We start from the raw sequence: 16,577 nt of genomic DNA, 5'->3' as shown, positions 1-16,577 counted from the left end.
TGGGCACACACAGGCGATTTGGACTGTACCTCAATTGTCAGTCTGGCTGGATGGTTCCCTCCGAGGAGCTGCTCAGCTCTGTCCTGCACAGACCTGATGGCTCCCTCCTTGTCGTCCAGCTCCCTCATGAGATCCTGTAGCAGCCAAAAAAAACAGCTCAGGCCTCCAAATGAAACACATCACGCTTCCTGACTGACTCTGCCAGCCCTAAACACATGGGCTAAGAGGGAATGGGCTATTGATGATTGCCTCAAAGGCACCTTGGCAACCGGCAACACAGTACCCAAAGAAATACAGCAGGCCCTATGGCACCCAATAGAGACTCAAACACCATGATGCCCTGTAGAGACTCAAACACCATGACACCCTGCAGAGCTGGTAACGGGGAGACTCACCGCATGGTAATCCCTTTTCCTTGAAATGTTGCCGTTGCGGTCGCTCCAGTCAAAGGCCACCTCCTCCTCCTCTTTCTCATTGAGCCAGATGAGCTCCTGCGTGGCCCTCGACACCAGGTCATGGAGGCTCTCCAGGTTCTTCTGCCGGGTCTTGGAGGTGTTCTGGGGGAGAGAGAGCAGGGAGGACACTTGAGTCTCACTGTTCTTCGTAGACACATGCAGGAACTCGAACCAGCGTCCGTGTCTAAAGGCTTCTCATGCAGAGCATTTAACGATTACAAGGTTTGGAGCAGGGGTGTCTAAAAAAGGCCAGGGTGTTAGCCCAGCACTTAAAGGTACAATAGGTCAGATTTCATGCATGTTTAGCTAAACCTTTATTTGTCTCAAACTGTAAGTTACAGTTGCATCGTTTATAGTAGACTATCATATCTTAATTATATAGCCAGATAGTTACATTGACAAATAAGTTGCTAGCTCATAATATAGTAGGTTAGCGAAAGTGAAAACAAAAAGACAAAAAAATATAAATAGTGTTGTGTAGCACATTACAGTCAGCAAGTCACCTGTTAGGTGAACATTTTCTTACTAGAACACTACGAAAAGACAGCAGGCTCTGTTGCGTTTGTCAGTGTAAGCATTCCAAAACAGTGCATGAGAACATGGAACAGTATAATAACGCTTTATATTATACGTTATATTCATAGACTGGAAATTGCCTTGTGTACCTTTAAGCCACATGATTCTACTTATGAATATACCGTAAATAAATAGTTAGTTGAATGAAATATCTGCAAAAACAAGTCTTAACAAGCGTTTTAGTCTTATAATGAAACTGTATTTTATTTTTTTTCAAGCAGAAAATATTAGCGTGTTTCAAGTGTTTTAGTCGAAATATGAGACTAAATGATTGACTTATTTCTAGGTTTTTATAGAGTAGTGCTGGGCTGGTTTGGACACCCCTGGCTTGGAGTTACCGGGACAACGGCACTCACCAGAAGTTTCCCATACGCAGTCTCCAGGTTGGCGAGCTTGTCAGAGTAGCTTTGTTTCTGCGAAGTCATCTGGATCTGCAAGCAAAACATTGATGTGTGGTAAATACATGAGATCTTAGCTGAGCCACAAACAGTACTAGAAACAATTCTTTCAACATACTCTATAGATTCCACTTCTGTGCTAATTATCCACAAATGATCACCAAACTAAATAATCAGAATTAAAATCATGATATATTCATGTTAAATCAGAGCAATATGATGACATTACTATGTCTCCTTCGCTACAGTACAGTGGCTTCCCATTCAGCTTTGATGCTCTGTTTTTAAATCTGCTTTCAGTTATTCATTTGTTGAAGACAGGCACAAAGACAAGAACACATTACCTCGCCCATTTTGGCTTCTTTAAGGGTCATCTGGAACTCTTCGATGGCCCTGTGCATGCTTTTGTGATTTTCTAAATGCGTTTCCACACTTGGCAAATCTGAACCCCACTCTCCACGATCTAGTTGCACCTATGCAAAAATAAAACGGCACAAAACACTCAAAGAACAAACTCACAGTCAAATCACAGTGACATTCAAATAAAATTACAATTTCAATTAAAGCTTCCTTAGAGCCCTATCCCTATCCTAGAACACAGTTTTATAACTATCTACACAACTAAATGGTGACAAATTCTGCAGCAAACATTTTCTTCTCATCTTTCTATACTGTTTCTGCCAAGGAACAAAGGAAAATATAAGTAAAGCTATCCAGCGAGACATATACGTGTACACACAGTGGGGAAAACTGTCGCTGATTCTTAACTCAGACAAATCAATAAGGAAACAAAGCTGTGTGCCAAGATGTAAATAACTCATACAAACAGTCCAAGAACAACATAAATATGTTTACATAAACGCTAAATCCATAGAGAATCGCTCACCTGCATTTCCTCCACCCAGTTGAGAAGGTCCTGCACGAAGTTCATGTTGACGTCTTCCACGCTCATGTTGGAATCCACCATGGCGGATTTGAGCAGGGGCTTGCGTATCTGCATGAGCTTCAGCTGCTGCAGGGCCCCGGGGTCCACGGCCCCGCCGGCCCCCACCCCGCACCCGATGTAGGCCTGCAGGCTTCCCGGCTGCAGCGAGGGGGGCAAGACGGTGGTGAGGGACGGGGGCAGGCCGGAAGAGAAGACCCCGGTGCCAGAGGATGCCAGGCCTCCGCCCGTCAGGCCCGCCGTGAGGGCGGGAGAGAGCCCCGAGTTGAGGTTTGAGGAGAAGCCCGAATTCAGGCTCTGTGAGATTCCGGAGATCATCATCTTGGTCTGCTCGTTGGTTAGCGTCTGGCCCTGGTTGTAGACCGAGGAGCAGTCACTGCGGGTGATCATGAGGTCGTCACGGAGTTTGGAGATCCTGAGGGATGGGAAAGAAACCGTCAACCCAGGGCACGCCCTCAAATAAAGTAATACACGTGACTGATTGTCTGACCATAAACGGAGCAAGAAATATGTAGATAGAAAGATTTGGCATCTGATTTCACAATGGTGCAGGGGGAACAAAACTATTACACTGCAACAACAAACCAAAAAGTGAATTTCAATAGTACTTATATTGAGACATAAAATCATATTTATTTAGCTTATTTGCTAGATCAGACAAAAATATTGCCAATGGCGTATGACTCATTTAAAGATTTGCCAATGCAATAAGAATATTTCACAGTAATTTTAAAGCAAGCTAATATTTTCTAGAAAGAAAAAAAGATCTTAAGTCTTATTACAAAACTAAAAGCATTATTTATGACAGTCATTAGATCAGTGATAGAGTAATTGGTTCAGTTCCGACTTTATTATAAACCACCTTTCTACTGTATATATACCATTATGATGATTATTTCTTTATTGGAAATGTTCAGGCAATAGAGATGGAATCTCCTTACTTCTGAACCAGCTGGTCCGTGTGGAATTTCCCGTCCATCAGAGTTTGGATATCTACCACCAGCTGCCGTAAGATGGTCTCACATTCCAACAGGTATCCCGCAATTTCAGTTTCATGCTGGAACTGAATCCCTGACTCCAGTCTTTTTGTATCCTGAGACCAGACGTATTCAATTCAAAAACCCATTCCTTTTTATGCATATCCTCAACAAAGAAAATAAGTGAAAATAATATTTAGATGTAGATGTAAAAAAAAAATGGTGTGCAATATTACATTTTTTGAGGCTCACATTCTGAGTATGAAAATGCTTTGTCACACAAATGTAATTCATTACTGTGACTTACAGCCTGCAGGGCACCCCGTGTGAGCGCTAATTTCTCCTCCCCAAGGACGCAGTCGCGTTGGACCCTGCTGGCGAGCTGCTGCAACATCTCTAGCCTGAAATTCAGGAGCAGAATACAAGAGAGCCCATCAGATTGACATCTGTGCTTACCAGTCAAGCGTCCTTCCCAAGAGCGTCCTTTCCTGGCTTTGCTGCATGTGTGGGGACAACACAAACCCCCCCCCCCCCCCCAATGCCCGGGGGCCCAGTGCGTTTGGTTCCTGACCTTGGTCCATACACAGAGTTGTTGTTGGGTGAGAGAGGGGTGTTAGGGAGTGTGGTTTCCCCGCCAATCAGGTGGTTCTCCAAGGACGCAATGCTGCTGTTGCTGACAGAGGAGATGCTGCTGCGGAATGCCAGGTTGGTGCTCATATTCGCCAACGCGTCGCCCGCCCCCCCTTTCCGACGCCCACGTTGCTACAGCGCGCCCCCGTCTACGCGCGAGGCACAAGAACACGCGTGTGACTCCGTAGCTCCCACGTCTCTGTGGCAGAGGCGTGTGGAAGAGTTGGCTCCCCCTCAGCTGCTTTTATAGGCCTGCCCCCCGGGTGGGGGAGGGCCACAGCTTGCAAACTCTATGTCATCTTCCAGACTTGGTCATGGCAGATACAGTACAGGTTGAAACAGTTTCCATCTGCGAGGGCAGGGTGTGGAATGCATTATAATGGGCGGGGCCCAGCCAGTCCCAGGATTCAATTGTCTTCCATCAGCAACAGAATAAAAGCAGAAACATGATTCTGCAGTTATAATCTCAATAACATGGTGAGTCAGTGACAGAGCACCAACTAAGAGAGGTGATTTCCTACCCAGACAGTGCAGGGGCACTGCATCACGGGAGGATTTGGCATGCAAAGAGCTATTAACCAAACCTGCATGTTTGTATATAAACAAAAACCTGCCTTGTGAAAATGTAAAAACAAGCAATGCCTGAAGTGTCAAGTTATGGGAGCCATTCCGGTTCGGCAGATAAGGGATTTTCCACAAAGCCTTTGCAGTCCTCTCCGTTCTTGATGGAGATACAGAGGTAAGCAGTAGAAAGGTCAATTAAAAATGACATTTACCCCTCAGTTGACAGCTCGAATTAAAAATCATGACACTTAACAGTCATGTGTACTTGACCAACGCCAAAAAGATGTTGCAGTCTTGTTGTGTATCTATAGATCTGAAAGGAAGAGCTTGAGGACAGTGGTAGGCATACATCACACATGTAGTGACAGTACCATTAATGGAAAACACCAGCATTTTGGGAAATATACCTTTTTTCTGACTTATCCAGACTTAGATGAGATGATTACACATATTGTATGTGTATTATTTCAAATAATAATGTAAAAATGTACACATGTAAAAAAGACAGCTCTTTCCCAAAATAGCCAAGCGCTTTCCTTTAACCCTTCAGAAATGTATGATTCACAAAATTGTAATACATACCACTCCTCCTTCCACGTTGTCTCATATTATGCAAATAAAAAGTTTCAAAAGAAGTAGCTTCAAACGTAACGTCTCAAAATAGAAAAAAAAAAAAAACAGAATGTACTCATCACAAATGTCAGGGGTTTTTTATGCCTCGCGGAGACAGCCTGATATGGATGTGCGATGAGGCGACGTGTCAGGCTTTTGATTCAATCATAATCTAAAGCTGTCATTTAAGTATGGGAGGGAGGATCTATAAATCAGCCTGACAGGAGAAGCGATCCCCACGCGCTCGTACCTGTCCACCTCCGGCCTCAGGCTCTTCTCCCTCTCCAGCATGCTGATGATGAGCTTCCCCCATTCCTTCTCCACATCGTTGGGGTGGTAACCCTGTGGTAGCTCAATTCGGCCAAACTCCATCCACACCTGCACCCACCGGAAAACACGTCGAGCCCGTCAACCTTCGAGACAAATCTGGTGCCATCCGTTTCTACGGAGGCCGTGGGATACGGCGTAATTTCATATTTCGTTTAATTTGATGGATTGACATACCTCGAGCATTTTGTACAGATGCTTGATTTTGGTCTTCTCGTTTTCTTTCGCTGGGATTTCATTCTCCTTGAACTGTAAATACTGCGTATAAAGTGCCTGCAGATACAAGCAATAACATCAAGGCGAGTCAATGCACTCTAATTCGCTTTTGTCATGACAAATACACAAAAATCAGAAGAAAACAGCACAAAGAATAGGCATGGCTTTGTATATTCTTGTCGAGTCTTGGTCCACTGGCGCTCTCTCTACATCTCACAGCATACGGTGCAGTAGTAACGAAGGTTTGTGTCAGGAGCTTCAGCTGCCGTGCGTTTGAAAAAGTCTGGGATTTGCAGTAATGTGCACAATGTGAGATGTCATATTAGTCAGGGATACCCGGCGCTAGGCCTCCATCTAAATATTTAATTAATGAGATCTTAATGCCAACCAGGGAATATAAAACACCTCCATATGTAATAGATATAATATACCCTTCCTGGTGGTATATAAATCCAAATATAAACACAAAGGTGACTGTTTACTCTGACTTCTGTATTAGAAACCGTTCTGGATCTGCTGTATGTGATGAACCTCAAGCAACATGGTGACAACACCGTGCATGTCCCCATAGGCCCAGCTGAGTAGTTGGGAGTATGGGATTATGAAAGCATATGAGAGCCCCCACCTTGAGTTCCGCAGGGTTGCTGGGAAAGTTTCTGTCAGACATGACTGCTACATGGTGCTTGATCCATTGGCTGAGGTAATTTACCATATTCTGATACTCCACCCACTTGATATCCACATCCTGTCACAGAAAAAAAAACAAAATACAAGTATGAAAGCTGCCCGTCAGCCGGTTTAAAACGAAGTTCTATCCCAGAGGGCAGAGCATCGCAGACACCAGTCTTACATAACTCTCTGGCCTTCTGTCCTCATCAGATAACAACCAAAACGTGCATTTCTATCCTGGTTGCATTTTTATATTCAATACTGGGGCTCATTACAATTGACAGGGACCTGAAAGGTTGGCGGTTCTAGCGCCGGTATGGCCACGATACACAGCTGTTGGGCCCTTGAGCAAGGCCCTCAACCCCACATTGCTCCCGAGTGCCACATGGTGGCTTTTAAGTAACTAGGATGAGTCAAACGCAGAGGACAAATTACCCCACGGGGTTCAATAAAGTACTATATCTTCTTCTTCTTCAACATTTTGCATCATCTAAAGAATGTAGCCTCTGGCTTGTTTCGTATCTGATGCGAGGTTTGCCGAGATTTTCACAAGTTATACAGAAAATGTAGTGAGTACTCCTGAAGCTTAATGGGCACACCTCCAATGCACTCACATGTAACCCAATGGGTATTTCAGACCCAGCAGACAACAGTCCTACAGGGGAGATGCTCATTGGAGGAAGATGTAACTTTAACCAAAAATCTCATGGTAACTGATGGTGCTGTAACTGCAGGAAATCTGGGTGAGTGAAAGCCACCCTACCCCTGGCACCAGGGCCAAAGGTTTCCCACCACTGTATTCTCCCAGTCACTGAAGGCACAACCAAGGAGGAATCTTGAGACTACAAGGCCCTACCTACTCATGTAGAGGGTATCTCTATCTTGCTGTGAAATACAGTCATTGGCAACTTTAGTAGGTGCACCTGCTTGTTAATGCAAATAGTCTGCTCCTTCAAATGAAATTGTGTGGCTGTAAATATATAAAGCGTGCAGAAATTGTGAAAGATGGTAATTTATTTTTTTACCAAATATTAGAATGGGCAAGACGTGTGACTTGGTGTTTCCAGCATCTAAGAAACAGCCGCCTTCTGTGGACTGTCATGCACAACAGTCTCACAGAGAATGGTGCGATAAACAAAAACATTTGAGCAGAGGTTCTGTGGCCAAAAATACTTTGTTAATGAGAGAGGTCAGAGGAGAATGGGCAGGCTTGTTTAAGCAAACAGAAAGGCCACAAATTCTCAAATAACAGCAGTTTACAACAGTGGTGTGCAGATGGCCAACTCTGAACGCACAACATGTCAAACCTTGAACCAAATGGGCTACAGCAGCAGAAGACCACACCGGGTTCCACTCCTGTCCACTAAGAGCAGGAAGATAAGGCTACAGTGGGCATGTGATCCCCATAACTTGACGACAGAAGATTGGAAAAACGTTTCCTGGTCTGACTAATCTAAATTTCTGCTACGGCATGCACATGGTAGAACCAGAATATGGCATAAAAATGTAATTTACAGATCCATCCTGACTTGGTGTCAATGGTGCAGGCTGGTTATGGTGGTGTCATGGTGTGTGAACTGTTTTCTTGGCACACATTAGGCCCCAAAATACCGATCGAGATTCATGTGAATGCCACAGCATACCTAAGGTTTTTTTGCTGACCACGTGCATCCCTTTATGAGCAGTCTACCCATTTTTAAATGGATAATTCAGGATAGCAGGATAATGTGTCATGTCACAAAGCCCAGATCATCTCAAGATGGATCCATGAACATGACAATGACTTCAGTGTACTCAAAAGGCCTCCACAGTCTCAATCCAGTAGCACCTTTAGGATGAGCAGGGTGGTTTGCAGCATGAACGTGTGGTAAAAATCTGCTGGAACTGCATGATGCTATGGAGTCAGTATGGGCCACAATCCCAAAGGAATGTCCGCGGCACCTTGTTGAATCCATACAGCAAAGGATTCAGCCTTCTCTGGAGGTGAAAGCAAGTCCTACTCGGCACTCAATAGATGTACTTAATAATGTGGCCGGCGAGTGTATGTTTATTCAGCTAGGTACATATAAAAGTGAATGGAGAATGAGCCATTTTTTTAAACTATGTAACACATAATTTAAAGGGCAAATATGAACATGTAATTATTAGTTCTAGCCAGAGAGCTCAGGTAATCATTCATACAAACACATCTGACAGGAGGTGGGCCTAGAACGCTAATCCCCGCCTGACTCTTCAATGACAGACAGTTACTTCTATCAACAAGCCCTGGCTTTTCTTTGCACCAACATGAGCTAAAGTTTACCAACGTAAAAATAAGCCCACGGCGATGAGATATTTCTGTTGTATAACTTGAAAGGTCTCGTATGAGTTGCCCTTAACCAGATCAAACAACACCTCAAGGAGAGGAGCACAGTGGCACGTTCTGACAGCCAAACGCTCATTTGTTTTTTAGTGAAACGGCAAAGAACATCCTTCATACGCTTTCAGAAATAAAAGATACACTGGGGCAGTACCCTATAGGTACATAACATTGTACCCCTAGCCAGCAATATATAATTAATTTGTACCTTTTTTGGTTGGAAAACATACTCATTTGTACTCAGGATGCGTTTGGGAAATTTGATCCTTGAAGAACAAAAATGTTCCTCCTCTGTCACTTTATTTCGGAGAGTGTAACATGCACACACATAAATCTAACACACCATGTAAGAAATTATAAATAACAAAACAACAATACACCAAGATAATAAAAAAAAATTTTAATTTCTGAAAGGCCATCATATTGGCCTCGAGAGATTTTGTTTTTTAAAGGTACACGGACAGGAATGCAGAATCACGAGACCGCCATCATGCTTGATTTACAGCAGAGAGGCCGCCAGTGCCTAAAAAGCAAGCGCAGGCCTGAAGTTCGCAAAACCACAGAGCGAGCTTGGCTCTGCTTCATGATGCATAATTTCTCACCTGCGAGTAAGTACCACTCAAGGGGCAGCAGGCTCATCTCTCAAGCCAAAAGGAAAACTTTAATGTTCTCTTACCCAGCACACACAACATTCCAGAAAGCCTTTATGACTTGGTTCAAAGGTTGCAACCTACGGGCTATGAGGAATGCTGAAAAATTGTAAATACTGCAAATATAACAAACCAGTAGAAACATATGACCCCTAACCTATGAACAGAAGGGTTTTAATAGAAGTAAATATAGGTCCGGCCCATACTCACATTTGCGTTGATTCCTTCCACGCCCTCTGGCACTTTGGGGAAGACATCATACAGCGTGGAAACATATGTGATGACCGACTTCTCGTCTGGAGACTGGACGTCCACATCTGGTAACCAGAGAGAACAAGTTTCTTAAGGTGGAATTTCAGTTCAAAGTATACCGTTCTTTATTATTAAACAAATACATGAAATCCAAATATCATGAAATTACACATTGTAAGACGTATTTGAAATCTCATTCAGGAAAGGACGCATTGCCAAATAACTTTGAGTTTGATAAAGACATTTATGCATGTTTACATATCCTAAGTATGGATGATACAATATGAAAAATAATATTAAAATAATTTTAGGTTCGGATCTTGCTTTCTCAGATGGAGTTAAAAATCTGTAAGTGGGAGCTTGGTTCAATAGGGAGCAATGAGGGTGATCTAAAGGAAATTGGGTTTGTAACCAGAAAGTAGCAGTTTCCATTCCATCCTGAACAATGCACATTTGCTTCGGTGAACATCAATAGATATTGGCATGTAGCTGTTGAAAATGTAAGTAATATGTGCTTAGCATATTACCTTACATTTTCTACAGCTGCATGCCAATATCTATTGATGTTCACCGAAGCAAATGTACATACATAGTGTGGTAATAATAGCAGGTTATGCAACTCTGCCAGTTAGAATGTGTTACTCTATCCAAATGTTCCCAGTGAGTGATGTACTTGGTACCCGAGCCCAGGGTCATGTGACCTGTCATGTGATTGCTGAACTGATGGCTATCAGCCCTGGATTAGAGCAGGGGTGGACAAGAAGGCAGTTTCTGTTCCTAGATTCCATGCCAAATTCTGCTCTAAATGATTTAATTAGCCCAATCCTTTTGTAATTGATATTTTAGCCACATTTCTTCACAAGTTCATGAATGTCAGCAGAAGACTGTTCCAACATCTTTTTGTGGTTTTTGAGGTTATGAATATTGGTATGGAGCCATATAACAGGAACCGACTGTCAAGCAAGTGCATTCAGCTGTACAACTGATTCTTCTCATTCACCCATTCACACACACACCAACAGTGATTGGCTGCCGCGCAAGGCACCAACAGCTCGTCAGTAGTTGAATCTCAGTTGGGGGTTAGGGGGTTAGGTCTTGCTCGGGGACACCTCGACACACCGGATGGATCGAACCGCAGCCCGGCGACTGCCAGACGACTGCTCATACCTCCTGAGACAATGTCGCCCAAAACCGAGGGCAGGAATGGAACTGCCCACCCTGAGTTGGAGGGTAGAGTTCAGGGCAGTATGAGTGCAGGGGGGCACTGTGAAGGGCACAGTCACAGGTGTGACTCTCAGCGCCTGTGTGCTTTCAACACCCCGTAAACCCCCACTTCCCCGCCCCTCTGCGGAGGTTTACGTTGCCGCTATATTTGCCTCCCGCTGCGTCCGGACAGCCCTCCATCACATTGAACACTGGACCGCGAAAAGGCAGAAGGGTAAAAATATCTCACCTTCAGGGTCCAGCAGTCTGGCCACGCCCAGCTGCTCCGCCACGCCAAAGGCCTGCTCCAGGTTCGACCGGCTGCTCTGAACCGAGACTCTGCCCATATCCACCAGGTCCGGCCTGCGAGACACACAGTTCATGACATCAGCAACACTTAGTTTCAAGCTACAGGCCTCCACACCGGCTTCGGGAACGGTCGAAGCGGGTGTTCCGTAAAAGGTAGGTTTCACAAACATTGTTTTCTTTGCCACGGGGCAGTAATTTTACGGGCCTTGAGATGAAAAAGTGTAGAAATAATACGAAAAATCTAAACATCAAATGTGGCAGTTCAGCAAACCCTCGGGAAAGAAATCAAAATCCTACTGGTAAAAAAAACAAAAAAGTAAATGTCAAGCACAGGTGAAAACCCTTCACATTCCAGTGATATAACAGTAGGTATTTTCCGAGTAAGAAGTTGGCACTCAAGCACAGCTCTTTCAATGGGACCAGAATGTAATGCCGTCATGCTAATTATGAGTACAAATATGTGTGACTTACAAGGCATAGAATGTAATGCACTGATTATGAATACTGTTATCTCTTTATATGGCAGTACAGCCTAGAACTTTCAACTACATAAGAGGCAAACACAGCGAACTAATAGAAGTACAATAAAGATCCGCTATTTGTAAACACCCTAATATAAATACATTATTAATACCTTGTCTGGGAAGTGCTGCTTTGTCTATGCACATTAAACAACAATATAACTAGGAGCAAAGCTGTTTAGTTAGTGCTCTTGCACTATGGGCAAGCAGATAATGAGGTTATTGACATATTTAGCCGAGATAAGGCTTCAGATAAGGCTTAAAGAAAAGTGTTATAGAGACTTTCCATGGCTAATGAAAAGTGAAACCGGTTTTTCCTCTCATCTAGCTATATAGAGTATAGAGATATGGCCCAAATATCATATGACATGTCTAAAGCAGAATTGCTTGTCCATGCTAGTGAAAACAAAAATTACAGTGTTGAATATATACATTCCATTACACTACAGTTGCGCATTTCATACCTTATGGTCAAAGTTTAGCACAATTAACAATATTTCACAAAGTTCTGGGTCTTATGGACGTACAAAGGACGACCTTTAAAACTTGGAAAGTTAATCACTGCCAGATTTCCCAGGGATTCCCAGGAAGTCCCTTGAGACAGAAAAAGCTCATCATTCCCAAATTTTGTAATGTGATAAATCTGTGAGTTTGGTCCAATTATCAGCAGAAGGTCAAGAGAGGAATTGCAGCAATAAATACCCTCAAACTACAACATTGTTTATCCCACCCCTTCTCTATGAACAGGCTGATGTTGAAACCTCTGCCCCCATGCCATTGGCTGTGGTAATTTGAACCAAACCAAGAGCTTGAATTATTGTACAGCCGTACAATGAGTGTCGGTCCGTCAACTGTATATTTTGAAACCCGAATTTAAGGACTATAAACACAGGCAGAGGGTGAGTCAACATGTCAGTGGGCTTTTTTCAATGATAGGAAGGGATTTACAATGGTCTTTTAACACAAAAATCTTACGTATTGTACCTTTAACTTTCATACACAGAGAATACAACTGAAACCATGACAACAGTGGAGCTCATACCCCTCAGTGGTTTTGCATATGTAGCTTCATAGCTTCAACTTTGATCTCTAAGACATGAGCCTGAGCGCTGATTTACATTATCACTCCAACCTTATCACCAGCCGGGATCAATCCACATTGTTTAGATTGGAGTCATACTTCACCCGAATCGGCTAGGTAGCTAGGTACATTTGAGCATCAACAAATTGGATACATAAACATGACCGTTCATCTCTTCAACACAATGAAAATAGAATAATATTTGGACAGTGGCTGCTACTGGGCCTGCTGTATCTAGGCCTTTTGTTTCTAAGCCGTCATTAGAGTCCAGGCAGATAGCTAACGTCATACAGCAAAATTAGTCTAGCACACCACCAGTAAATCACCATTCAACCCCAACAAGTTTACAGTACCTGGGGTTTCTATTTCCCTGCCCTGGACTCCTGTACAGTCAATGGAAGCTGTGACAATATACAGTAGAACAGCACTCCCTCCCATGCGATATTGCTTAATTAGCTCTTACGTCTTGTGTACACCACATCTGCAGTCCAGTGTGGGAAATATGGATGCAGGGCACTGGTCCTGGTCTCTGTGGCTCTCCAGGACCAGGGTTGAGGATGACTGATGAAGTGTACCTGTATTTGTGGATGATGGCGTTGAACAGCCTTCCGTCCCTCCAGGAGGATGTGAAGTTGTCGCAGCGAACGCCAGTGTAGCCCTCGGTCATCTGCTGGGACCAGAGCAGGAGCCTCTCCTTGGCCGTCATGTCCTCCGACTCGCCCGTAACGTGGATGTCCGAAATCTGCGAGACCCCAAGCATCAGCATGAATTTCCAGGGGACATTTTAGACACGGGGAAGAGAGGTTGCAGCACTTAAATATACATATCTGAATGTGACACGTTATTGGTGTACTGGTATATGGAATAACGTATATAAAGACATACAGATCTTCATATAAATATATACATATATGTATCAAATGTCACATTCAGAGAAAAAGTATTTTAAACTTCAAACATAATGCTATATATTAATGATGATGATGTTGCCATGGTCACACACAGAACTAGAAGGAGGAACCGACATGGTAGCCTAGTTAGCATTCTGAACAATAAGCAGACCCTGGATTTCACTGAATCCGGTTGACTTCTGAAAATTTGATTTTCATTTAATGTACTCCAGGAATCCTAAAATGTGATTTCAATGACATTTATCTTAATTACACAATATCTTGTATTTATAACGAACTGTCACAAAGAGGCTTTACAGACAACCAGAAGGAAAATTGGACAGGAACCAGGCCTGAACTCACAAGAAGCAAGCGAGGTAACCACTAGTGAGAAGAAAAACACTCAAACGGTGGCCAGAAAAAGCCGCCCAGAGGAAATGAATTTGGGAGGAACCCGGCCTCTGCTGGCCAGCCTGGTGTGAAGTACGGGTAGAATGGATGCCATCTAACAAGGCATCTAAACTAGAGAGGGTCAATTGTTTCCTCTGAGAGACGGCATTAACAGATCTGTAAGCATGAACCCTGGGGACCTCCACTTCCAGCAGCAATCAGAGGACCCATCTGAGGCAATCATCCATTCCCCTCGGCTCTATTTTTGCTGTTACTGGCTTTGATGGAAGAAAACACCAATAGCGATGTTGAGTGACACTTGACACCTGTGAGGCCGTATTTCTGAACTGCCCGGCATATCAGAAAGTCCCACGTTCACGAAGTTGGGAGGAGGATTAGGTCACAGTAGCATTCACGTGAAAATTAGTCGATTCTCTTGATTCTCCTGATTTTGATAGCAGGCTATTCTTCCTTTCTTAGAACATTATCTCATTATATCAAATCATTCACCTCTAATGTGGTCAGTGTGAGGCATGACTCAGTGGTCACACACACACACCACAAAAAACAAGCATTTCTGTTCTGACACTGAACTGTTATTTTGAATATTTATTGAGGCTATTTATAGGGTGATTGGACTGTTATTTATAAGATTTATAGGGGTTGTTCATGGTGTGATTGACCTCAGTCACACAGCCAAGAGGGGGACTTCCTTTCCTCTGAGCACTTCCCAGAAATCCAATTCCTTTACACATCCGCCCACAGCAATCTTCTCCTAGATGTTTTCATAGCACAGACTAATATAATATACAAATACATAGACAAACTGTAAAAATGCTAAAGATCGGTTGAATACTCTTTGATTGATCACAGGTATTATGAGACAATGCCCAGGAGTGTGCAACACCTGTGAACAAATGCAGGGCCTCACATATTTTTTACACTGCATCCATTTCAGTGAGACACTATCTTCCTGTAAGACATCAATGGCACACAGCTGGTTGGTACCTTGCATGGCAGCCAATCGCCGTTGGTGTGTGAGTGTGTGTATGAATGTGTGAATGAGAAGCATCAATTGTACAGCGCTTTGGATAAAGGCGCTATATAAATGCCGACCATTTACCATTTACACATGCCAGAGCAGAGACCTGGCCAATCAAACAGCCGCATTCCAGGAAATTTCATTCACAAGGAATTTCAGAGTAATTTCATTCACGATCCTGTCATTTATTTGCAGGACTGATTTCACCATCCATAATGATTTACATCACTTATTTCACACAGTATACATGGATCCAGTTCAAGTGAAGTTCCCTAAACATTAAACCATACAGCTGCCCATCCAGAACACACACACACACACAAGCTCCTCAAACATACCAAGTCCTGACAAATCATTAAAGGCAAAGACAATTTTAACTTCTAAAGAACCGAGGCAGAAACACAATCACACGGTAGCGATTCTTATGGGAGTGACCTTTGGCCTTTAGGACACTCGTGCATATTTTTCAGCAATATGTGGCAATATTGACAGAGATCTGGGGTCAGCGAAAGGCACAGGCAAGGCCAGTATTGTCACAAGGAAGAAATGGATCGGAAGGTGCTTTAACAAGGCCAGCCCACCCTGCCCTTGGAAAAGACACGCACTGTCCCTTACTCCTGTCACCTGAGTGTCATTTTCACAACAACTACAGCCAATTAAATGTCTCTATCACAACAACTACAGCCAATGATATGTTTATATAAAAACTACAGCCAATGAAATGTCTCTGTAACAAGAACTACAGCCAATGATATGTCTCTGTAACAAGAACTATAGCCAATGATGACAAAGACCAATCTCACAATCCAAACAATTATTTGTCTGCATAACAAACACTGCAAAAACAAAAACTTATATTTAGACTTTGATCCATTAATTTTTTTGCTGAATAAGATAAGATTACGGTGAGACTACTTTCAAGATTTGCCTATAGGGTAAAACAGTTTCACTTGTCAAGCAAAAAGTAACTTAAAATAACCTAATTGCTCACGTAACACTTATGTACACCTCTGGAATGAACCATTAAGACAAGAGGAGGAGTCTAGTTATCAACAGTTTACGCAAGAACCTTATCAGATGTCTTATCTTACTGAAACAAGATAGTAAATGGAATTATTAATGGAAATCGGCCTACATAAACACATTTTGCAAAATGTTTGAAGGCAACATAAAAAACAGGGAAAAGTGTAATGTCCACTAAATAAAAAAAGAAAAGTGCTGAAACATCCTTTTTTAGGGTTGTTGAATTTAAAGAAACTGCCATAAATCCAGCCTCATGACCAGACTATTAACCTCCTGACAATGTTAACATTATAATAGAGTCTGGCTTCTGGAAGGGCTCACTGTGTACTCTGTGTCCATGCTCTGCTGGCATGGAAAGAATGAGCTAACATGCCAAAGTCAGCTATGAAAGCTAAATCCCACAGAAATCATTGCCTTGGAAATAGCAATTTTAGTTTTTTTCTGTCTGGAACCGACTTGCATTGCTCCTCCAAAGAAGGCTAACCAGCAG

The 16,577-nt window shown here is 43.0% G+C and overlaps 1 protein-coding gene across 2 annotated transcripts in view; it reads right to left on the bottom strand.

Moving 5' to 3' along the window:
- The window catches only part of dst (dystonin), a 195,410-nt gene that overhangs the window by 107,561 nt on the left and 71,272 nt on the right, over window positions 1-16,577 (bottom strand). For both annotated transcript variants that reach the window (XM_061227477.1, XM_061227475.1), the window contains 13 exons: window positions 13,318-13,484; window positions 11,082-11,194; window positions 9,587-9,693; window positions 6,324-6,443; window positions 5,660-5,755; window positions 5,406-5,533; window positions 3,657-3,750; window positions 3,314-3,465; window positions 2,316-2,787; window positions 1,774-1,902; window positions 1,388-1,462; window positions 396-557; window positions 30-134 (listed from right to left, as the gene is read on the bottom strand). In XM_061227477.1, coding sequence (XP_061083461.1) covers window positions 30-134; window positions 396-557; window positions 1,388-1,462; window positions 1,774-1,902; window positions 2,316-2,787; window positions 3,314-3,465; window positions 3,657-3,750; window positions 5,406-5,533; window positions 5,660-5,755; window positions 6,324-6,443; window positions 9,587-9,693; window positions 11,082-11,194; window positions 13,318-13,484 — 1,920 coding nt within the window. The remainder of the gene's footprint in view (window positions 1-29; window positions 135-395; window positions 558-1,387; window positions 1,463-1,773; window positions 1,903-2,315; window positions 2,788-3,313; window positions 3,466-3,656; window positions 3,751-5,405; window positions 5,534-5,659; window positions 5,756-6,323; window positions 6,444-9,586; window positions 9,694-11,081; window positions 11,195-13,317; window positions 13,485-16,577) is intronic.

Source organism: Conger conger, chromosome 18 (assembly GCF_963514075.1).
Source record: "Conger conger chromosome 18, fConCon1.1, whole genome shotgun sequence".
Classification (NCBI taxonomy): domain Eukaryota; kingdom Metazoa; phylum Chordata; class Actinopteri; order Anguilliformes; family Congridae; genus Conger; species Conger conger.
This window is presented reverse-complemented; position numbering and strand designations above follow the sequence as displayed.